This window comes from Populus euphratica, unplaced genomic scaffold (assembly GCF_000495115.2).
Source record: "Populus euphratica unplaced genomic scaffold, PopEup_1.0 scaffold31.1, whole genome shotgun sequence".
In the NCBI taxonomy this organism is placed as follows: domain Eukaryota; kingdom Viridiplantae; phylum Streptophyta; class Magnoliopsida; order Malpighiales; family Salicaceae; genus Populus; species Populus euphratica.
The window spans coordinates 3245520-3268918 of record NW_011499850.1 but is presented as its reverse complement, the minus strand read 5'-3'; the positions used below and the strand labels follow the sequence as shown (position 1 = coordinate 3268918).

General features: G+C 35.2%; 3 protein-coding genes and 1 pseudogene across 3 annotated transcripts in view; 1 reads left to right on the top strand and 3 right to left on the bottom strand.

The window, feature by feature from the left end:
• Window positions 1-3257, bottom strand: part of LOC105121205 (cellulose synthase A catalytic subunit 7 [UDP-forming]-like) — a 4967-nt gene extending 1710 nt beyond the window's left edge. Inside the window, exons 1-10 of the mRNA XM_011019756.1 lie at window positions 2974-3257; window positions 2656-2851; window positions 2374-2573; window positions 2184-2277; window positions 1978-2092; window positions 1573-1839; window positions 1069-1414; window positions 707-970; window positions 390-602; window positions 102-294 (exon numbers count right to left, since the gene is read on the bottom strand). Coding sequence (XP_011018058.1) covers window positions 102-294; window positions 390-602; window positions 707-970; window positions 1069-1414; window positions 1573-1839; window positions 1978-2092; window positions 2184-2277; window positions 2374-2573; window positions 2656-2851; window positions 2974-3048 — 1963 coding nt within the window. The 5' untranslated portion in view covers window positions 3049-3257. The remainder of the gene's footprint in view (window positions 1-101; window positions 295-389; window positions 603-706; window positions 971-1068; window positions 1415-1572; window positions 1840-1977; window positions 2093-2183; window positions 2278-2373; window positions 2574-2655; window positions 2852-2973) is intronic.
• A 3437-nt stretch (window positions 3258-6694) lies between these two features.
• LOC105121203 (Translation initiation factor 3 protein) lies at window positions 6695-11239 on the bottom strand. The gene is made up of 9 exons (XM_011019755.1): window positions 10847-11239; window positions 10714-10753; window positions 10511-10570; window positions 9887-9939; window positions 8837-8892; window positions 8695-8728; window positions 7820-7892; window positions 7624-7716; window positions 6695-7095 (listed from the first exon to the last, which is right to left on the bottom strand). Exons 1-9 carry the CDS (start codon window positions 11140-11142, stop codon window positions 6952-6954), a joined length of 849 nt encoding a protein of 282 aa, XP_011018057.1. The 5' UTR covers window positions 11143-11239; the 3' UTR covers window positions 6695-6951.
• Window positions 11159-16061, bottom strand: LOC105121325 (heat shock 70 kDa protein-like; annotated as a pseudogene).
• Window positions 16034-22537, top strand: LOC105121202 (eukaryotic translation initiation factor isoform 4G-1). Its single transcript, XM_011019754.1, has 9 exons — window positions 16034-16421; window positions 17666-17737; window positions 18148-18243; window positions 18373-18597; window positions 19271-19368; window positions 20216-20303; window positions 20386-20736; window positions 20822-21064; window positions 21144-22537. The coding sequence occupies exons 1-9, from the start codon at window positions 16257-16259 to the stop codon at window positions 22185-22187; spliced, it is 2382 nt and encodes a 793-aa protein (XP_011018056.1). The 5' UTR covers window positions 16034-16256; the 3' UTR covers window positions 22188-22537.
• The last annotated feature ends 862 nt before the right edge of the window (window positions 22538-23399 follow it).

The window sequence follows — 23399 nt, the reverse complement described above, 5'->3', positions numbered from 1 at the left end:
ATTCCTGCTCAACAGGCTTTACATATTAGGATCAAAAGGGGAAAAGAGGATTTTGTGCAAATCAGTACGAAAAGATCTTTGAAAACCTTGCAGGCCTGTACCTTCTCCAACTGCACCATTCTTAGCATTCTTCTTTTTGCGACGTCCAAAACATGGGCAGCAGTCACAGGTTTCCATCTTTGGGCGCTTTGGATCTTTAGGAGGGTCATAGCCATACAAAGCTTGCCTTTTGAAAACGCATCCTGTGCCCACATACACTGGACCCTGAATTCCATCTAGACCCTTCATGTTAATCTGCAGGTAACACAGGGAAAAGAAACATCATCTTACTTTTCACATGCACAGGTTATGAGAGCATACACACGGGGTTTTCTTAGTCAGGGATTTACATCAAAGAAAACAGTGTTTCTGTTGGCGTATCGATCATGTGTATCAATGCCATCAAATCTTTGAGGAAATTGCACGTAGCAAACTTTCTTTCCAATCTGGGGGTCCATCAAGAAACACATAGCCTCTCGAACGGCCTTGCTATTATTTACATAATGGTCGCAATCCAAGTTCAGCATGAAAGGAGCATTGGTAAGTACTGCAGAGACCCGAATCTGAAAATTGCGAGAAGTCGAGAGGTATCACATAAAGCAGGCCTTTCAAAGATGAGGGAACTTAATGCATGTAAAATAAATATTTTTTTCTCAAGTTTATTTACCAGGGCATTCATGGCACCGGCTTTTTTATGATGTGAAAAACCAGGCCTCTTCTCTCGAGATACATATACAAGGCGAGGGAGCTCGTTCCCTTCAACGTCATGTCCTCCACTGTGACCGAGAAATACTTGAATCATACCAGGGTGATCCCTCGTATTGTTTCCAGGCCATGGTGTTCCATCTTGCATAATCCACCCCTCTGTAGGAACCTTCTGTGCTTTTGCTACAATCGCATTTATCCGAACCTTGAATTCTTCATATTCTCTCTGTCAAATACCAAAAATATCATAGAATCTTATCTAAAATAGGTTGCTGGAACTTAAAAAATCGATGAATTCTGTGGATGTCGATGCGAATTACAAACCTTCATAGCTCGGCGTTCCTTAACAAAGGTAGGCTGAACTTTGTCCTTGAGATAATCAACCTTTAGAGTGAAGTAAAACTCAGGGGCACGTGGTTCTATGTTAAATTTCTTGCAGAATGGCACCCATTTTCGAGCAAATTCAGCTGTTTCAGACATGGTTTCAAAGGTGCACATTGAAGCACCATCGTCAGATAGGTAACATGAGATCTTTTCAACTGGATAGTCCATGGCCAAAATTGATAAAATTGTGTTGCCCGTGACGAGAGGGGGTTCTTTCATTGGATCCACGGTACTGACAAAGATATCCACTGGAGCAAGCATATTGGGCTCGCCTTCCTGCTCATACCTGCGTTGCAAAAATTATTAGCGGTTTGTTCCTTATTTCTTTACATTGCTTTATCAGTAGAAATAATTATCAGCTGAGATAATTCTGATCGGTGTTCTTTCCAAACATAAAATCTCCGAAATTTTAGTTTTATATACTAGTTTGAACATTCTATGAACCTGAGAGAAAGGCGATCCAGATAAGTCTCGCGATCGATTGGCAACCACTTGGGAAATTGATCAAGGATCCATGAAATAGCAAACCAGATTTCGCAGACTATAGATGTCAGCCAGAGCCCAATTGCATCATGCACCGGATGCAAAATTCGATAGCGAAGAAAGACGGCCAGTATGATTAGCCTAGCAACAATAACCATTCTATACGGATTGATCTTGCTGGATGCAATAGGAACTTTCCTGGAGAGTGGCTGTCTTGCATCTTCTAACCTGCAATAATGGTTTGCAGCATATCATTCAATGCCAGCTTGATGATTTCGGTTTAAGGCTAATTCATAGTTACAAAGATGGCAAGACTGGTCTAGGCATTTCCTACTAAAAGATGGTATATAGAAGCCGGATACATACATGGCTGCTTCTGCATCGTCATCTTGTTCAGGCCCCAGATTTCCTTGCTGCATTTTCCACTCGTCCATCCGCTCTTTCCACCCTCCCTCTTTCTTTTCGTCCCATCTTGCACTTCCTGTTTCGTGCAATACATGCAAATCATGTAATATTAATCGAAAAGGTGATTCAGTTAATCATTTTAATCAATGCTTGCGATGAGTAAATACCAGGTTCAGAAACTGGATATGGGTGCACTCTCTTATGAAGTGAAGAAGATAGCATCTGTTCTCCATGAGATCCAATGGAGAACTCTCCACTCACCTGCACAGATGTTTAAGCATTTTCTTAAAGTCCAATTAAAAAAATGTCAAACAAATCCATTGAATTGGAATCAAAGAAAAGGACCAGCACACTTACAGGCCTCGATCTGATTCCAGTTATAACCGGTGGGAATTGGCTATTTTCTTCATCATCATGGCCTCTTCCGTAAGTCATTTTCCCATGAAGCATTGCCTCAGTGAGATGCTTATTCTTGTCTTGTTCATCTTCAATGATGAACTCATGTTCAATATCATCCACATCATCTTCTTCATCATCTCCCTCCACCCTTGGACTCCCTAGACAGTTTTTGAAATAAAATCAGATTGAGAATCCCATGCCAAAACAGAAAAATTATAGCTTTGGACTTGTATATTTTACCTTTGAGACGCTTGTATCTAGTCTTGCACTGGGGACAGTTTTGAGTCCCTTCTCTTCTTTCATACTCGTAGCATGGTCTACACACAGGAAAACCACACTCATTGCAAGCCACAAACAAATCACCATCCACAGTTAGGCCAATCTCATCGCCACAAATCTCACAAACTTGACCATCCAAGTTCTTCAAAGGTTTATGCTGCACCAAAACAAAAACAAACCCAAAGAATTAATAATGACGAGTCACTGCATGCATGGTTTCTTGTGATTAGTATCTTGCTGCTTTTTCTTGTTTAAAGTTTGTTTGTTAGTATTTCTTACCTCTTCATGGCCATGAATGACAACAAGCTCGTTGCGGTTGTGAGAGCCAGCGACCAGTCCAGCGCTAGCTTCCATGCTGAAGAATGGAATGGGTTGAGAGAGCTACTGGGCGGATGAGAGGGAGTGATGTTTCTTCTTTATGAATGGAAGGGTAGGGTATGGAGAGTTGTGCTGTATATCTTGCTTTCACCTAATGTGGCCAGGTAAGAGTACCGGTGCTGTGGAAGTTGGTTGCAGAGTCGCCATTGCCTTGAAGTTAAGCTTCGTCTTTTTTCAACCACCATGTCCTTCTCTCATGCCTTCTTTTTCAATGACTAACTTGGTGTGTGTGTTTTGTATCTATAGTTTTTGGAAAACATTTCTTCATCATTTAATTAATTTCTATAAGAAAAAAAACTTGGAAAATGATGTACATTTTACTCTACTACTAATTATTAATGGTCTCCCTTTATTTTATATTGTATTTTGTGCTATTTATATATTGCTTCTCCAAGCCTTTTTCAGTACCTCTAACAAGTCAAAAGATCATGCCACTTACATGGATGTGTTTCTGCTTTGATTCACCAGCAAATAGAACCGCTTTCTATTTAGGAATATAAAAAAAACCTAAATATTATCCATTTTGATTGACACCCCTCAAAGAATTTATTTTTTTTAATTTTAATAGTTGAACTATTGCTTATTCAGATTTACACCCATTTTATGATATGTTGTATTTTTACATCAAAAGACTATGAAATTAATGACTTGCATTTGTATGGTTCCTTTTTTTTTATTGTTTGATGATTTATTTTTAATTTATCAATTATTTTGACATTTATTTTGATGTAGACATGATTCTTGCATGCCATGTAATGTATTTATAAATAGAACCCATCTGTAAATCCAAATATACAAATACTTTGCCTCTAGATCTTCACACCAACCTCTTAAAAGTTCTAGGTGAGCCCTTTAATTTGTTAGTTCTTATATTTCGTTTTATTTTTTTAATTATAATTATTTATTTTACCTAATCTATAAAATTATTATGACTTTTTAATTTCAACCCCCTTAATTTTTTATCTTTTAAATTTAATCATTATTTTTTATTGCTATTTATTTTATTTAAAAATATTTTTAAAAATATTTTTCTTTATGATTTCACTTTCTTCTAACTTTTTTTCCTATCAAATTTAATTCTCATTTTTTTATTATTTTTTTATAAGTTTTTTAAATTTATTTGTAATGAACTTCTTGATTAGACATAGATCTAAAATTTTACAAGTTATAAATTTTTAAGATTTAATCAGATTTATACATTTGCTTGGTTTTTTTTTGTCTAAACTAATTTTTTTTTACATTTTATCCTTTAGTATTTATTCAATTAAAAATTGAGTTCTATTTTTTTTAGCTTGTCCCATTATTTATTTTTTTATTATTAAATTTTTTATTTATATTATTTAAATTGTCAAGACCAATGATATATCTCAAAAAAAAATTTCTTGATATTTTTTTTACATTGAAAAAGTTTTCACCAGACTATGAGAGAGAACGAGACATTAATATAGTGCTCTTCTAGGAATGAAGTTAAATATGGATGAATCTAATTATCTAAATGGTGGCTAAGTGGTAAGAACTTGAGATCAAGAGGTTTGTTTTCTTTATGGTTTCGGGTTTGAGTTCTTAGTTGCTCATATGATAGTTACTGAAGGTTTATATGATCATTAATTTAAGAACCCATGAAATTAATCATAATACACGTAAGCTAATCCGGATACGCATGTTAATAAAAAAAAAAATATGGATAAATGTAAGGAGCTAAACTAAAGTTTACCCTTGAAATAATCATGCTCGTTAGACACGTCCTGTTTTATGCGATTATATTGCTTAAGTATACTGAAGTCATGTTAAACAGGTGGTGTCTGCCCCCTTTTTTTTTTCTAATTTTATTATGTTAATTAATTGGCAAAAACGTATGCACAATCGAAACGTCATCTGTTCTGTAGCTCAAAATGGTTGTAATCATAGCATATCCAAGTAACCAAATGCCTTTCAGTAATGGCTGTAAACTTTATTTATCCCTTCAGACTCGAATTTCATACTACTCTTGTGATGGGTGAGTGAATTGCTTGAGTAGAATTGCATAGACCTCCTGGCAGAAGATATGCTTGCCAACGATCGAAGAGGTATGATTTTGAGAGTACATGGCTGAGGCCCTCTTATCTGCCAACCAGTGATGATGCTTGCTATAGTTTGAATCCATCTCTTTCAAAGCTTCAGCTGCCCGTCAACTGTAAATGCAAGCAGAAAAACATGTGAATGAGCATGCTTAGAGTCCAAGAACTTCAAACCCAAGTCATGTTCCAATCGTTTGTTGGAGCTTCTCCATCCAGACAGAGCAACCTCTCCTACTTGAATACAAGAATTCTATTTAGGAAGACACTCTACAATCACGCAATGTAATGAACTGCTCCTTTCTTTTTCTTTTTCCACTGCCTGAATTGCATAGGCAGTTTGGCACGGTAGGCAGGTAGTTGTGTTAATTGAATTTTTATTTTTCATCTCCATTTAAGAGAAAAGGAAAAAGAAAAAGAAAACGCCACTAGAAAGTAAAGTACCCGTGTTCGAATCCTCCCCTTCCAACCTAGTATTTTTTTTCAAGGTAGAGCTACGAGGTTTTATGTCCCACTTGGACCTTTCCTCCCTCCTGTGGACTCGCAAAAACAGAAGCCTTTCCTCCTGGTAAGGTGAAACGGCTACCCTTTTAGGGTAAGCTCAACTTTTCCACTGATCAAGACTTTCAATATAAAGACAAGGTCTAAATATCCCTTGCTTTGTTAAGCCCGCTTACTCAGCTGGTCATCTCACAGGACCAACCCCTGTTCTTCACGGCACCTTTGCTGCCATTCTGTATGTAATGTTGTTGGCAAGAAGCATGAACAAGCTCTTCAACCTCAACTTTGTGCTCACTTCGTGTAAATTCTGGATCTTGTACTTCAAGCAACCCTTTCAATATTTGCCTTCATGCCCAAAACTGCCTCAAGCATTCACCTCGTTCTGCGCAAACTAAAATTTTTGAAGATCACACTGCTCCACTGTCTATAAATTATCTGTCCCTCCTCATCCCCCACTTCAAAAGCACCCCGCACATAGGGAATCAACTTAGAATACATCAGTTGCAAAAACTGAACTTCTGGAACCGCTACTACATCTCAGAAGTACCAGTTACTTGAAAGCAAATTTATCCACCAGTGGCCTTTCCTTTTCTCTATACATCCTTTACTCTGAACCTCTAAACTCTTCAAATTTGAGGTACAATCTTGCTGAACTTTCTAATTTAGTGTATAAAACTTCCAGTCCCCATCACTAGTCTCCTTCCAAATCACTACCTTGTGCAGTTGATTGCATTTGTCTATGGAGTAACCATATACCAACCTCCCAGTTTAAAACCTTATCCAGCAACTGCTGGAGGAAGGCTTGCGACATGACTTTCTCAAAAAGTGGCCTGAAATCTTTAACTTGTAGCTCCCACGTGATATGTCAAACCTTCCAATCCATGACATTTCTCGACCATTTTGTATACAGTCTCCTTTCAGTGATACACTATGTGCTCAAGTTTGTGGCCTATAAAATGGCAACCTATAATCATCCCACTCTAACAATCACAAATAACATTCTTGGACTTGCATGCATATAGAACCACAGTAATGGATTTATACACGATCAAACATTAACAGCATCCTAATCTGCTTCGAACTTAAAAAATAATACATAAATAAATCAGCTTACAAGCAATATCCTGTCTAACCTTATTCCGATTACAAAAGATTACTTTGTTTAAAAAAAAATGAAATCATGTCTGTAGTACATGTAGTATTAAACTAAAGCTATACAAAATACCAAGATTCCAAACTTGGATTCCAAACTTTCCTACAAAATGTGATCAGGAGTACCTGGCGAGTGTTCCATAATTAAAACCCCTTGTAAACTTGCATGCGCTCACACACCAGCTGACACTTCATCTGCGGGTGACTTGTCTTTTTTCTTTGGAGGTTCCTGAGCTTTCTGTAGAAGAGCTTTATTTGGTACCAGAGTAATAAATGCATTCCTATCACGGAAGTTTTTGCTCTCCTCGGTGGCAAGCTGCAAATCCACAGCATCAAATGGAAGTTAGAATGCAGAATTTAATGAAGAAATAATGAACATTTCTAAATTTATGAAAACTGAGAACATGCAAGTGGTATGCAGGGGACATACTGGTAAAAATTTGCGGATTTTGAAATTGCTACTGAATGGCCTTTAACACAGAATGAGCTTGATACTGTTCAGTGAGTCCGTTTGAAAGTATCAAAGCTTATAGGACCAGTCACTGCAATTATTATAAGCAATTTTGCACTGGGTTCTCTCAAACTTGGTCAGCCTGAGATGCACAGGTCTAGACCAGCCTGGTTCGAAAAATTTCTCATAAAAAAGGCTCCTTTTCTATTCTTTTTTTAGGAAAAAAAAAATTGCTGCATCTTATGTAAGTTACATAGAATGAAACAGAATAAAGAATCCAACAGCACTAGCATTCATCCAGACATTAGGAGTTTCAGAATATATTGCATATCAATCTTCCTGTACTTTGTATATTATTTTGAGCATAAACAAATAAAAATAAATCATGAGTACCTCTCCAACATCATTTTGGAAACGTCTTAGGAGCTCAATTGCATTATTTCTGAACTCATTTTCACGGCCTTTTAAGTTCACTATGACCTTGACCTGAAATAACCAAACATAATAAATGAATCAGAAACAAAAATCCAGCAAATGGAATCAGAACATGCAGGCATAGATGTGAAGAAAGAAATAAAATAAAGCCAACCTTGTCACCATCTTTCAAAAACTTCCGAGCAGCTCTTAAACGCACATCATAATCATGCTGGTCAATATTGTAACTGTCAACATAAGTGATAAAAGCAACAGTGTTAGTGTTAGGTTAAACATAGAATGCATAGCTGTAGCTTAGAAGTTAGAATACATTTATACTTGAGCTTTCTAGTAAAGATCTTGAAGAAATCACAGAGTTTGAAACATATATGCTACATTTTTGAATGATTACTTTCTACTCGTCATATTTCCAACATTCTGCCTGCTCTAGTGTAGATGCTGTCCAGGCAGTACTGATGAGAGAAGAAGAGTGAACTAATAAAAAGAAAGGGCGTTTAAAATTTTAATTGAGAAAGTACCACTGGCCCCATGGCCAAGTGGTATCTAGCTACTTCATAATTTGCAGAATGAAGAAATACTCCTATAACAAATCTTACCTTTTTGCAATGCCACCTAAAATGATGCAAGAGCATAAATTTAGACAAGGAAAAAATTATATCATATATTTCAGGTTACCTCAGAGGTTAATGATCTTGGGAACAACAAGCATATGGAAGTAGACTCCACCCACTTTGTAATTTAACTTCTTAGCTTTCTATTTATTAACAGTAAGTTTCCTTTCAGCAATGCTGATACATCAATTTTCAGATGGATATTAACAATTTGCTAATCGATGTTAAAATGTGACTTAGCAAGGATTGAGCATGATAGCATGGAAAGAAGGTCATATTTTGTAGTTATCAATAAGATGTAGCAGTTAATCAACCAGCAACACCATCAATATCACAGCATGCTGCAAGCTGAAGAAAGATAAATGAGATGGCAGCTAAGTGAAAAGACATGCTAACATTTTAAGAGTACATTGTTTACCCCATTTTAAGCTCCTTCAAATCCATGCGACTTGCTAAAATTTCAGAGCACACTTGGTCAGTATACATTCTCATAAGAGAATTTAGTCATGCAGTAATGCATCAAACTCTAAAATAGAGGATAAAATAGAAGAGGCATTCACCAGCACTTTTCTTCTGCTGTCCTCTCTTTTTCTTTTGCTGTTCATATCTAAATTTGCTGAAAGAGAAGCAAATCAAGGATTATGGCAATTTTCAACTGAAAACATTTGCAATGCAGACATCAATGTAGAAAGCCTACGATAGAATTATACAGGGCATCAATTTTGAACAATGTCTCAACACAGGATTCCCCACCAAAGAAGAAAGAAGATGAGCAATTTTTCCATCCCAATATTCTTCCAGCAAAGGGCCATATCTATTCCTCAAAATCGATGGACAGGGGCAATGCAATTTTATTTTGGTTATATAAAGAAAATAAGACCAAAAATAGCTGAATGCCTAATTGAAAAGACATAGTGGTTTATTTTTAAAAATAAGATAGACCAGCAGAGAAGACATGAACTATACAGGTCAAAATGGAAGCATAATTTGCAACCAAAACATTGGATAACTTATACAGCTTATGGTAAAAAAGACTACTAAGTTAAGGGGCACAGGTTCTAATATCAAAAGCAAACACTCTGTGTCCTGGAGGTTAAAAAAGGCAGAACCAGAAATGGCCACCAATAAATAAACCTCCATGCTCTTCAATAAACATGGTGTCACAGGCAGCATACAAAACCCATATTCTAAAGAATAAAATTCAAAAAAAAGTCCATTATGCTTAAATCAGCAAAAACTTTTACGTTTTATATCAGGCTTCCACAGAATAAAAGAACATAGTTATAGATCCTACCACCCTTAAAACCTATAACTCAATGGATTATCAAGCCCCCCAACCGCAAATATAGATCTATACATTCCATAGTTTATTATTCCCACCTTGATATCAACAATTCTGACAGCATACGGGGGGGAAATAGACAATCTCAATGCTTGTTGTTTGAGGAGATTTAATTCAATGATGGTTGACACTATTTAAAATGTGCAACTTGGTTTGTCTTCTTTAATTGATGTGGAGAAATAGTGAAGATGTAAAAAACTTCACCACATAAACATACATATACTTCATTTCATTTATTTATAAAAGGAAAATGCTAAAAGAGTCATACTTGTAATCCATTATTCTGACAACAGGAGGATCTGCATCTGGAGACACTATCACCTGCAAAAAACAGAAACAAATCAGAAGCTCAGGACAAGAAGTTTGATGTGCGTTAGACAAAGGACGTAGTCACAACACCAACAGCATACATGCTGCATCCAATTTGCCAACCAAAAAGGAATGTTGACTCTGTGGGGGAAATCAATGCTTTTAAAACAAAGGAATATAATTATTGAGGACCATAAAGTAGAACACTTACTCTGTTACTATCAAAACAAAACAAACAATTCCCTTCTGGTATTTAACCAAGAAGATGGCAAGTGTTTCGCATTCAAATTCACTATTGATGATCATAATAAGGATATATAAAAAAAAATTGAACATTGTTAATCTTTATTTTCATCATCCACGTAAATTTGATACACCGAAGTCCAGCCACAAGAAGATATATTTATACATGGATGCTAATGCTTTTCGATGATGAACTGAGGAAACAATGCAGTCTAAACCAATTGATAGTTATGAAATGGAACCTTTTTCCTCCCACTATATCATGCAATGTAGTCATCATGATCTTTATACAAATAAAGTTCGTCAATTCACAATAATTTAAATAAAATGAATAATATACCAAATCAAGCTCGGTATCTTCAGCCATTTGAATTGCATCACGAACAGTTACCACTCCAACCTTAAAATGAATAAATAAATCCACTATCAGTTCTGAAACTAATCAAATTTATAATTAAAAGAGGGATTAAGGTTCCTTTTTCTTTTCTTTTCTATTTTCTCAGCTACCAAACAGAAAACAACATTTCATTTTTTTAAACTAACCATATTCTGTTGCTGATCAATGAGTCTCACGGTAGCTGACCTACAAAAAACAAATTACAAAAAAAACTGTAAATTACAATTTATTTCATTTCAAAATCACACAAAAATAGCCATTAATAATAATAATAATCACCTAATGCTAGATATATTAAGAGCCTGGTCATCGTCGGAATCACCCTTCCGCGGCCTCCGCGAGTCACCGTAGGATCGTGGACCGCCGAAACGGGCAGTGGTAACGGGGCTGGGAGAAGAGCATGGGAGAGAGAGAAAAGATTCCGGTTTGGAGAGATTCGGGTTGTGAAACCGGAGGCCGAAGAGCTTGGAATCGAGAGAAGAAAGACAGAGCGCGTAGTGTGTCGTTTTGGTTGTGGTACCCCGGGTTACTAACGGAAAACAGCTGCTGCTGCTAGCGCTGCTGATACCAGCCATGGCTTCTGTATTATTATTTTTTTTTCAAAATTTAAAGAGAAAAATAACTATATGTCATAAGATATTCTTTTCTTATCCAGACACAGAATTTCGATATTTTGAGACTGAAGTCTGATCTGAAGCGAGCGTGTGAGTGAGTGAGCATTGTGGGCTGGCCTAGATGGAGAAATTTAGCCCATAATAATTTTGAAGGCCCGACTAGGTTAGATGCATAATTCTTCCAGCTCCTTCAACTTGTCCTCAAGTTCATCAACTTCAGCCAGTTGGTTCCAGTCCCTGCCTTCTCAATCCTCCGCTAATCTACCGGGTCCAATTTCCCAGCAATCTTCTCGTCCTTATATGCATAATTCTCTAGAGCATTCTTTGCTTCCACCTTCTTCTTCACCTCCTCATCTTCCGCCCTGTACTTCTCTGCGTCTTTCACCAACTTGTCAATGTCTTCCTTGCTCAACCTTCCCTTATCATTGGTAATGTGATCTTGTTCTTGACCCCAGCAGTCTTGTCTTCGGCTGTGACATTCAACATACCATTTGCATCAACGTCAAAAGAAACAATAGGATTATCTGGTATAAAAACTAAATGGAAAAAAATAATTAGGAATTAAATAAAAATGAAAAAAGATAAAAAAGTTAAAAGAATAAGAAAAAAACTTGGAAACAAAAATCAAATGAAATAAATTGTTGAGGAGTAAAATTAAAAAATAAATCAAGAAAATAATAATCAAATTTAATAAAATAAAAAAAATAATAAAATGCTTAATAATAAAACTATAAAACAATAAACTTCAAAACATATTAAAAATGAACACAAAAAACAATCAAATTATTGAGATTCAAAATCAAAATAAATACAAACCAATCAAATTTTAAAAAGGTAGATGTTAACATCAAGATTAGAAGAGAGAAAATGGAAGCCAATGCTTCCAAAAGCATAATAAAAAACAGTTTTTTTTTAATTACATAGCTGTTTATGTGCTAACACGTGTCAATTAATTTTTTTTAATATTTATATTTGTTAAGTTACCGCATTACATTTAATTGAAATTGAAATAATTTGTTACTGCTTATTAATCATCCCTTTAATTTGCATTTCTTGCACGGCGTTTTGCTCCGTAATGAATGACTCAGCACTCTTAATTTTTTTATAATTATAGTTTCAATTTTTTAAAGGATTGAATTATTGAACACATTGACGTGGGGAGTCCTTGCTAACCACACGAAGTGGGACCCCAGGTGCCGACCTTCGCAGTTAGGAATACTTGTTATTGAACACAATAATTAGGTGGGTTTGGAATGAAAGTTTTTTATTTTTTATTTATTTTAAATTAATATTTTTTAATAATTCCATATTATTTAAATATATTAACATAAAAAATAAAAAAAATATTATTTTGATATATTTTATAATAAAAAATATTTTAATAAATAATTATTACCAAACTCCTCAAACACAATAACACACAATAATATCAAGAAAAGAGAAATATGATAGATCACAAAGCTAGCATCAGAAGGTGGGGGGGCTAAACCGGCACGTGTGTGTCAAGGCTATTAGCTGTCACTTTGACATTCGGCCAGAAGATAAGCAACTGAGTGCACCGATTAGTGGGCCCCCGGCGATATAAGTTTAGGGCAAATACGAGCTAAAATAGGAAAAAGAAAACGTCCTCTTCCTGTTTTGTTTAAGGATCGTCCTTCCGTATTTATCTTTGCTTCGAAGTCCCGATCTTGTCCTTGTATAATTTTTAGTTCATACGCTGGATTTGAAAGAAGTTTGCCTACCCGTCTGGCTTGCTTCTCTTTTTTAAGTAATTTTCAAAAAAAGAAAATTAAGATATATTAATTAAATATTTTTATGAGTATTTTTTAATAGTTTTAAGATGTTAATGTTAAAAAATAAAAAACATTATTTTAATTAAAAAATACTTTCAAAAAATCACTTGCATTACATTAGCAAGTATATACTAAATCTCTCTCTTCTAAGAGGTTGTTTTAGTAATTAAAAAAATACCTTTTCTGTATCCTAGGATATTTTCTATAAATATTTATTAATTTTTTTTGAATACGCAAGTTGATATGGAAATATTCCTTGTCACCGAACTACAAAAACTCACAAAACACACAATAGTTAAAATTACATTAAGACCAATTGTTTATTAAGATAGAGAATATTAACACAAATGATTCGTTAATAATGAATCCTTTTTCTAGAGATTATTGTTTATTAAGAGAATATTTTTGTTACATTTAATAATTAACATCTTTGATAAATTAATTTAGTAAAAAAACCAAATAATAATTTCTCGAAAAAAAAAGCAAGCTTTAAGAAACAACAATACAAATTTTACAGTAAGATAAAATTATAAAAAACTTATAATTTGTACTTATAATCATTTACATAAAAAAAAAAGGATTTTACAGCACCCTTCCTCATAGTTATTAAACTCAAACTAGTTCAGTGGGTTGATTTGGTGACTAAAACCGGTTTGAGTAATGTAAAAGACCAGCAACATCAAAAAAAGGTCAAACTCAGTTGACTTACCGGGACGACTTACGATCTAGGGACTTGACAAAACCCGATAGAGACTTTTTTTTTTAAATGTGTTTTATTCCCTAGCCATATATATATATATATTTGTTGGTTGTAAACCATTTTCAAAGTTCACAATATAAATATTAGAAGAATATTTTATTTTTTCAATATAAAATTTGAATCCTCTTAATATATATACTCCATGTTTATAAAAAAAAATATTTTTTCAATGTGAAATTTGAAGCCCTTTAGTATATATACTCTATATTCACATGAAAATATTATATTTTTTCAATGTGAAATAAAAAATATTTTCAGTTTAAATACTTCAACTTAAAAGGATAACATAATATCTTTTTAATATGAGATAAAATCTTTTTGAAATAATATTTTAAACTTTATTATTTACAACATGTATAGGTTATATTCATATGAATTATTTTTTAATTTTTGTATATGAAATATTAAATATTTTTTAAAATTTTTATGGGTTAATCCTGGTCAGCTCGTGTAACCCATAACTTTGTTCCTTGGCAAAGTCAACCCCTATGTTAGATATGATAACTATGCCTTTCCTCGTAAAATAATATTTATTAGAATAATATTTTCTTTTCTTTTTTTTTACTCTCTCTCTCTATATATATATATATATATCATTTAGTATTAGGTCTATTGAAAGATTGAGTTTCGTATTTTTTAAAAATTTATTTTCTATGAAGTTTTTGCAGTTTCATAACTTAGACTATATGTTTGAAGGTTAATTCTAGTTTTTCTTCTTCTTTTTTTATTAATTTTGTATGTCAGATTCACCTTCTAACATTAAGTTGATTGGAGATTATGTTTCATTTTTTTTATAAGGCTATTCACGTCTAATAACTCGAGGAACGAGTCTGGTTGATTATGCCTAGTTGACTCAAGTTGTTTTTTATATTTCTTTTTAATTATATGTTTTATAATTTTTTTTCAACACTGGGTTTATTGAGAATTTAACTTTATAATTTTTTTTATTTTTTTACTAGGTTATCTTGATTTCATTACCTATGTCGTGGGTTTGACATGCTTGAATTGAGCTGAGTTATTTTTTTATTTTTTTAATTTTATCACTTAATATTAAGTATATTAGGAATTAAGATTCATAATTTATCTTGATTTATTTTTTATAGAATTATCATGGTATCATGACTTGACATGCAGATTGATAGATTAACTTGTGTTGATTTGAATTGATTTAATATATTTTAATCTTGAATATTTATTTTAAGTTGAATTATATTTTTTATAAGTTATACATGTTGTTTTTAGATCCATCGAGTCAATTGGATCATATTGAATAAATTTTATATAATTTAATTTTTTTCATTAGAAATATATTAGTAATATTTAAATATTTCCTTTTTTTTTTATTAATTTTTATATCAAGTTCACCTTTCAATATTGAATTGATTGAGAATCAGGTTTTATAATTTTTTTTATTTGCTTTCTATGAAGCTATTCCCATCTCATAACTCAAGTCACGAGTCTGGTTGATTAACCCTAGTTGACTTGGGTTATTTTTATGTTCTTTTTAAATCATTTTTTTAATTTCATTTTTCAACGCCGAGTTGATTAAAAATTTAACATTATAATTTTTTTACTAGATTATATTGATTCCATGACCTAGATCACGAGTCTAGCAAGATTGAGTTGAATTAAATTATTTTTTTATTTTTTTAATTGTTATCTTTTCAAATTTTATTACTCAATAATGAGTTTATTAGAAATTGAGATTTATTATTTATCTTGATTTATTTTTTATGAGATTATTATGGTATCATATCTTGATATGCAAATTAACATGTTAATCAATATTGATATGAATCAATTCAATATATTTGAATCTTGAATATTTATTTCAAGTTAAATTATATTTTTATATATTATACATGTTATTTTTAGATTCATCAAATTAATGGTATAAAATTGAGTTAATCTTTATATAATTTAATTTTTTTATTAAAAATTATTAGTAATGTTTAAATATTTTTTTATATTAAAAAAATTGATTTGACAATATACAACAGGATGATTGACAAAGCTAGTTGGAGACTATATGCCATCCTTTTACCTTTAGATATTCTTTGGAACGGAATTGGAATTATTGAGATAGTGATTATCATTGCAAAAAAGCACCAGAAAAAAGATGATTTCTTTGTTATTTTTAATTCTGTGAAAAAAAAAAATTCATCCAGAATCTTTTACTAAAATTCCCATCCGGAAGGACACCGACGTAATTACACGAGCAGTCCTAAATACAGCAGGAAAAAAATAAAAAAGAAAAAAAGAAAAAAAAAACACTCACCACCTATAGAAGGGTTTGGGTTGTCTCTTTTTGTCCACCGGCCTCCCATACTCTATTCTCCTCTTTGCTCTACGCAGAAGAGAGAGTAGAAAACCCAAAATACCTTTCTCTCTTTTTATCTCTCTATCTTGATTCAGCTCTTGCTTTTATTATTAGCAGCTGAATCTGTCACTTTCTTGGTTTATTCTTTCTTTTTGATTGGACTGTGTGGATTGGAATTTAAAAACGAGTGAAAGACCGAGTTATGCAGCAAGGTGATCAGACGGTGTTAAGCTTAAGACCTGGTGGTGGTCGAGGGAGTAGACTCTTCAATCCTCGCTTGGAGCAGTCCTCTTCTTCTACATCTTCTTCTATTTCTTTCGGTGATCTCCCTCTCTTGCGTCCTCATGGCGGTGCTACTTCTTTGAAGGTTTTTATCATTACCCATCTTTGGATCTAGAAACTTTGCTATGAAAACCTGCATGTTTTGATATTATGCGATTGGTTTTGTGGTCTTGTGGGATTGGTTTTTCTGGGTTAAATTGGATCTGACATTTATGTTTTCGTTACTTGCAATATCTAATCGTTGTTCTTATTTTTTCTTTTGTTATTTTATCTTGTTAAGAGAGTGACTGAGATTGGTTTTTTCTGGATTAAAAACTGAAGCTTGGTTATGTCCTGTTGGATTTGGTAACTGTTCTGATAACCAGTTCAAGTACTACTTTTGAAATCCAGCAATCCACCATGCTGTTAAACTGCTGTTCTTAGTTGCTGTTCTGTTGATTTGATTTTGTCAAGAGTCAGATTGTTATGTTGTTGATCGATAATGAAAAAGGTTATTTCATAATGAGAACTTGGAAAGGTTAGGAATTTGTGGTGTCCTAATTCTTGGCTGGCCACTTGATATGTGTACCTGCTGTAAATATGGACGAACAACAATATGTAGGCTTTAGGTGGGTGTCGATTCAGTTTCAGATTGCCCATAAAGGACCTACTCACATTCAGACTCAGGAATATTGATGATGAAACGTTGGAAGTTTAGTTAGGTTCTACTTCACAGTCTATTCTACTTGACGTGGGTGGTAGCTTCTGGTTTAGCATTGAGCTTCATATTCTGCAAGGTCGAAGTTAAGCCTTTTACTTGCCTGTGATTTATTATATAAAAAAGAATGGAGCATTTGAATGTGGTCGGGCCAAGTAAATTTCATCTGTTCTATTAGCATCATTGTTTTTATTCATGAATCCTCCATATAGAACATTATAAAGTCCGTTGACGACTTGAGTTTAATTATCCACGTGAATGATGTTAAGCATGCCCTCTTCTGCCATATCTTAGAATCCAAATATGTAATCACTTATGCTGGTATGATGCATTTTGTAGTTGAATTCTTCTGCCTATTCACCTTTTAATTATTTACCAAGGAAAAACAGATGATGATAGCAATCTTTTTGTGGATTCAAGGCAATAGTTTTATAATATCAGTGTATATCTGTGTCATCAGTTTCAACACTGTATCTTAGATTTGTAAGCCATATCATACATTTTTCTCAGTTAAGCAATTGTTGGGGTTTTTCCCGTAACACTTGCTTCCTGCAATAGCTTTTTTTTTTTGGCATATTAAACTTGGTTGATTTTGTTGGAAGCTCTTGACTCCAATTGTATTCTTCTTATAGACTGGAGACTTGCGATTTGAGGGTCATGAGCGTGTTCGGTACACTAGAGACCAACTGTTGCAGCTTAGAGAGGTATTGATCTTCAATATGTATGAGGCCACGATTACTTATTAAGCTCGTTGGCATTGATTTTCCAAAGAACTTCTAATTCTTGGCTCATGTGCTGATCTGGGTGGCATTTATTTGTTGGCATATAGCATAAAAAATTAGTGTAAATATTAGGGGGGGTGTTTCATTTCAATTTTCATATAGGGATCCATCCTTTAAATTTACTTTTGCATTCTTTTGCTTGCTATTTCACTCTGTTTTAAAATTTGGTTTCATATACTTTCTTCAGAAGCATCCAAATAATTATATTGGTGAATAGAGCACAGAGATTTATTCTGTAAATAGCATTGTTTTGGGAGGCTCATATCACGTGGTATATATTTTTGTATGCTTTGATTATTAGTTATTTGATCTTGGCCATTATTTTCTCATAGGCTGTTGTAATCTTCGATGAGATTCTAAAAATCAAACAAGAAATTGAAGCTGAGCTTTTTGGTGAAGATCAGAGCTGGAGTCGTGGAGAAACCAATGTAATTCTTTGTTCCATTTTGATTTGCCTCCTTAAATTACCCCTTTCATTACAAGAAGCAGCTGGTGGTATAAAAGTGCTAGATAAGATTGGTGGTGTTTATAGTAATGAGTTCTTTTGCTCCTTCCAGCCTCTAGCTCAATCTCAGATTCGTTATTCTGAGCCAGACAATCGTGATTGGCGTGGTCGTTCTGCTCAATTTTCTCCATCTGGAGAGGAGAGATCCCGGGATTCTATTCGAGAAAATAGAGACTTTGCTGGGAGATATGACTCCAGGCAGCAAGAAGGCAATCAGTCTAATCGTCCAGACCAGCTCAACTCCCAATTCCCGAGAGCACAAATCTCTTCCCATCAGGTAATTTATGCCTCCCTCCTTTTATTTGCTCATGGCAATCTTTGTGAATAATTGTTTACCTATCCAGCTAAAATTTTCTTATTTGCTATTCAGATACACACTTAATTTGTAGTGTGTAAAGCCATTTAATGGCACTGTCGGAACTAGAGTTTCTTCTAAAGTAAATTTTTTACTATATCGAGAATAATAATTTGCTCACAAGATTTTTAATCCAACACCTTTTCTTTTGTATATCATGGAAAGTTTTACCTGAAGCAGTTGAATTGTAGATGCTCTTGCCATCAACCATATCATCTTAATGAAATGCATACCTTTAGAAGTTTTCTTTAGCTTCTTGTTGAACTTCTAATTAGGAATAATGTACCAGAAGGGGCAGGCAGCTTTTGTCTCATTCTTTTGCTGCATTACATAGATTTGGTAACGTTTTAGTTCAATGGAACACAATGACTATCGAACCATAATATAATAACTCTGTCTGGTTCAAGATATTAATACAATTTTTTCAGGTCAGTTCCTCATCTAGATGACCTTAGTTCTACCATGAATTCTTTGAACTTCTCCTTCACTCTACTCTTCGTTTGTTATTATGTTGTATTCTGGTGCTTTCTTTAAACTAAGTTATGTGCTCATGTTTTATTTTAGCTTCAACTCCTGTATTTTCCTTTTAAACCAGGGAGGACCTGCTCCTGCTTTGGTCAAGGCTGAGGTGCCATGGTCTAGTAGAAGGGTGAATCTTTCTGAAAAGGAACGTGTCTTGAAGACTGTAAAAGGGTAACTGATGCTGATGATTTCCTATGTGACTTTTTTTTGAGTTGGAAAATATCAAATGGGATACATGTGTCATTTCATGGTTATGGCCTGAATGCAGTAAGGTCTGGGGACAGGCTTGTGCTTTTACCCAAGACATGGTTGGCTTCTCAAGCATCATGTTTTTATGTTAAAATCTCCACATGAAAATGTGGACTTGTTGGCAACTTGACAGCATTTTGGTGATATATCTGGAATATAGTGCAGTGTCCTCAATTGCACAATCACGTTGGGTTTTCGCATATTCTTTTTTATGTTAAAATCTGTATAATTTGATTTTAATTTTGAGTAATGAAAGCATCCATGATGCTTCAGCTGCAATCTTGAATGTCTTTGAACTTGCAAGCTCTTAAAATCGAAACATCAAATTTCACTTAGAATAATATTTTACAATTCAAGAATTTCCCAGCCATGGTTTTAGAATTTGTTTGAAGTATATAGTATGCACCACATGACAAATTGAATTTCTGAACATGGGACATTTCACTATCCTGGAACTGGTATTTATTACAAACACCAAAATTAACATGTGTTTTTGATTGTCATCATTGCCATTGACAGCAATGGATAGCCTAAATGGATGTCACTCCATGTAGATTCGGGTTTGATTTTATTTTCTTAACCTTGGTTCTTTCTCACCCATTAAATTGCTGGAGATTCTCATCATTTCCTTTTGTACTTTTACCTATTTGGATTCTATGGCTTTTAATGTGATTCAGACTCACGCCATTGCTTTCAAAAATCTGAAGGGCTTGTTTGATACAAGTATCTCTGGTGGCTATATGCTGAATGCTCTCTGTTTTCTGTGCAGTATACTGAACAAGCTCACCCCTGAGAAGTTTGATGTTCTCAAGGGTCAGCTTATTGACTCTGGAATTACATCAACTGATATCTTGAAGGTGAACTTTTTGGTTCATATTTTTTCTATTCCTTTAGATTTATACAGCTGCCAGTTGAGCTCAAGTTTGATTCTGAATGCAGGGTGTGATATCACTTATATTCGACAAGGCTGTTCTTGAACCCACATTCTGCCCTATGTACGCACAACTGTGCTCTGATCTTAATGAAAAGCTCCCTGCATTCCCATCAGATGAACCTGGTGGGAAAGAGATCACATTTAAGCGTGTGCTCTTGAATATCTGTCAAGAGGCATTTGAAGGTGCTGATAAGCTGAGGGAGGAATTAAGACAGATGACAGGTCCAGAGCAAGAGCTTGAGCGTAAGGATAAGGAAAAACTGGTCAAGCTTCGCACTCTTGGAAACATGCGTTTGATTGGAGAGCTTCTGAAGCAGAACATGGTTCCTGAAAGGATTGTCCATCATATTGTTCAGGTTAGCAGTGGAGCTTCACTTCAACTTTTTGTGACACTGGTGGAGGTTCTTAGGATTGCTTACAGCTGCTTTGCTATGTGAACAGGAGCTTCTAGGGCCCGATAATAAAGGTTGTCCCGCTGAAGAAAGTGTTGAGGCCATATGCCAGTTCTTTAATACCATTGGTAAGCAGCTTGATGAAAGCCCAAAGTCGCGACGAATAAATGATGTGTACTTTGGTCGATTGAAGGAACTGGCATCAAATCCTCAGCTGGCTCCTCGACTGAGGTTCATGGTGCGCGGTGTTCTTGACCTACGGATGAACAACTGGGTTCCTAGGCGTGAAGAGGTAAGATTTCTACCATTAATTTCTAATTCAGGTAATAGATGCTGTATTTATGTAAATATTTTATTGGTTGTCATTGCAGGTCAAAGCTAAAACCATCACAGAGATTCATTCTGAGGCAGAAAAGACTCTTGGGCTGCGTCCAGGTGCTACTGCAAGCATTAGAAATAACCGTGGTCTTATTTCCACCGCTCCAGGGACTACTGGCCCTGGGGGCTTCCCCATCAACCGACCTGGCACTGGGGGGATGATGCCTGGCATGCCAGGAACTAGGAGAATGCCTGGGATGCCTGGAATTGATAATGACAACTGGGAGATACCTAGAAACCGCTCAATGCCAAGGGGTGATGGTCTTACACAGCTTGGGGGACGTGTCCAATCACCAATGTTTAACAAGTCATCACTAAACACCAGGCTGTTACCCGAGGGCAGTGGTGGTTCTATAGGTGGTAGGAGCAGTGCCCTCCTGCAGGGAAGTGGTGGTCCTCCTTCTAGGCCATCAAACTCTGGTTTCAGTGCAGAGCCTCCTGCTCATGCCTCTCTGCCTAGTAAAACGCTTCCTGCTCCTTACGTGCCTCCAGTTTCAGAGAGACCAGTTGTTTCAGCTGCTAGGGTGAATCCTGACGAACTCAGGAGAAAGACCGTCTCACTCCTGAAGGAATATTTCAGTGTCTTGCTTCTGGATGAGGCATTGCAATGTGTGGAGGAGCTGAAGTCTCCAGCTTATCACCCTGAAGTTGTCAAGGAAGCTATCTTCATTGCACTAGAGGCAAACCCACCATGTGTTGAACCAGTTGCCAAACTTTTGGAATATTTGTTTTCCAAGAAGGTCCTCACAGCTAAAGACATAGGGACCGGGTGCTTACTCTATGGTTCTATGTTGGATGATATTGGCATTGATTTGCCAAAGGCACCAAATAATTTTGGTGAAATTATCGGGAAATTAGTCTTGGTTGGGGGACTGGACTTTAAAATGGTAATAGAGGTCCTTAAGAAGATGGAGGATGATATGTATCGGAGAGCCATGTTTGATGCAGCAATAAGGGTCATTATTTCAAGTCCGGATGGGCAACTTGTATTGGACACTCAAGCATCCGCCATTGAGGCTTGCCAGAGTTTGTTTTAGTAAGTCTACCATTCTATTACGTGAGTACTTCACCATCTGTATCCAACTTTTTTGTGCTTACGTGTACTTCATAATGCCCCGCCTACACCATTTTGAGGCGAGCAACTTGTACTATGTGATAAGGTGGAGCTGCCAAGAACATGACATATTTTTTGAGTTGTATATTTTTTCCTGAGATCATAGTTGTGTGTTACCGAAGAAAGAAATCAAACCATAATGCTGTGGATTTTGGTCTCGCGTGCCTGTAGCTCGAGAAGCATGTCCCTTCAAGGGATCCAGTTGTTTTGTATTTGATTAGTTTTCAATTTTTGTTCTCTTGACTGAGTAATTTAGTTTATTATTTGAACTCAGCTCATAAATCACTTTCTACATCCTCACTTGTATCACCTTTTGTTTGTTGTGCTGTTGCGTTCTCTGGTGCCCGTCAGTTATGATGCTAGCCTGATTGCTGGTGCTATAACATACCAGATTTAGTTGGTTTTGAAGGTTAATCTGCTCCTTCCACATTTGATTACGCTTCCTGCAAGCTGCCATGGTTTCAAGAAATGCAAGCTGTTGGCGTGCTATAATTATGCAGCAGAAGTCTTTGCCAAATTATATCCTTTCTTGACTTCGGTAATTTTTGGTTTGTTAAGAGGAGCCAAGTTCTGTTTTGCCATCCAGCTTCAAAAAGAGCGTTAAGTGGCGGCGGCGGAGGAAGTGGTGGGATTTGTCTAGAGGAAACTGACAAGTGAAGCTTATAGTGTCAAGCTGGTCGCAGGACATCCTAATCGGAGCTTGAATTTATAGGTTGGAAGCTTGCAGATAGGATGCCTTTCAATTTTTAGGTCATATTTCAATGTCTCTGGGACAAGAAACCCCACTGGAATAATGGCTAGGGCTGTGTGAAGAGGGCATTTCACCCTCAACTTCTGATGGGTTATTATCAATATCCGGTACCGGTCCGGTATAGAGCGGTGGTTCCCTTGATAGGGTCCCATGCAAACAATAAAAATCTTCGACACGAAGAAGATTCAACAGAGGGTGTTCCCTTGAATTCAATTGCGCGGCTTCAACTTTCAATGAAACTGACTGATTCGATGTGGATCCCTAATTTCTCCATGATAATACATTTGTACAAGGCAAGGAACTGTACTGCATCAACCTCTTTGTTATTTAGCCAAATTTTCTTTTCTGGTTACATCGGCTTCTAGGTCAATTTTAGGTAGCAGC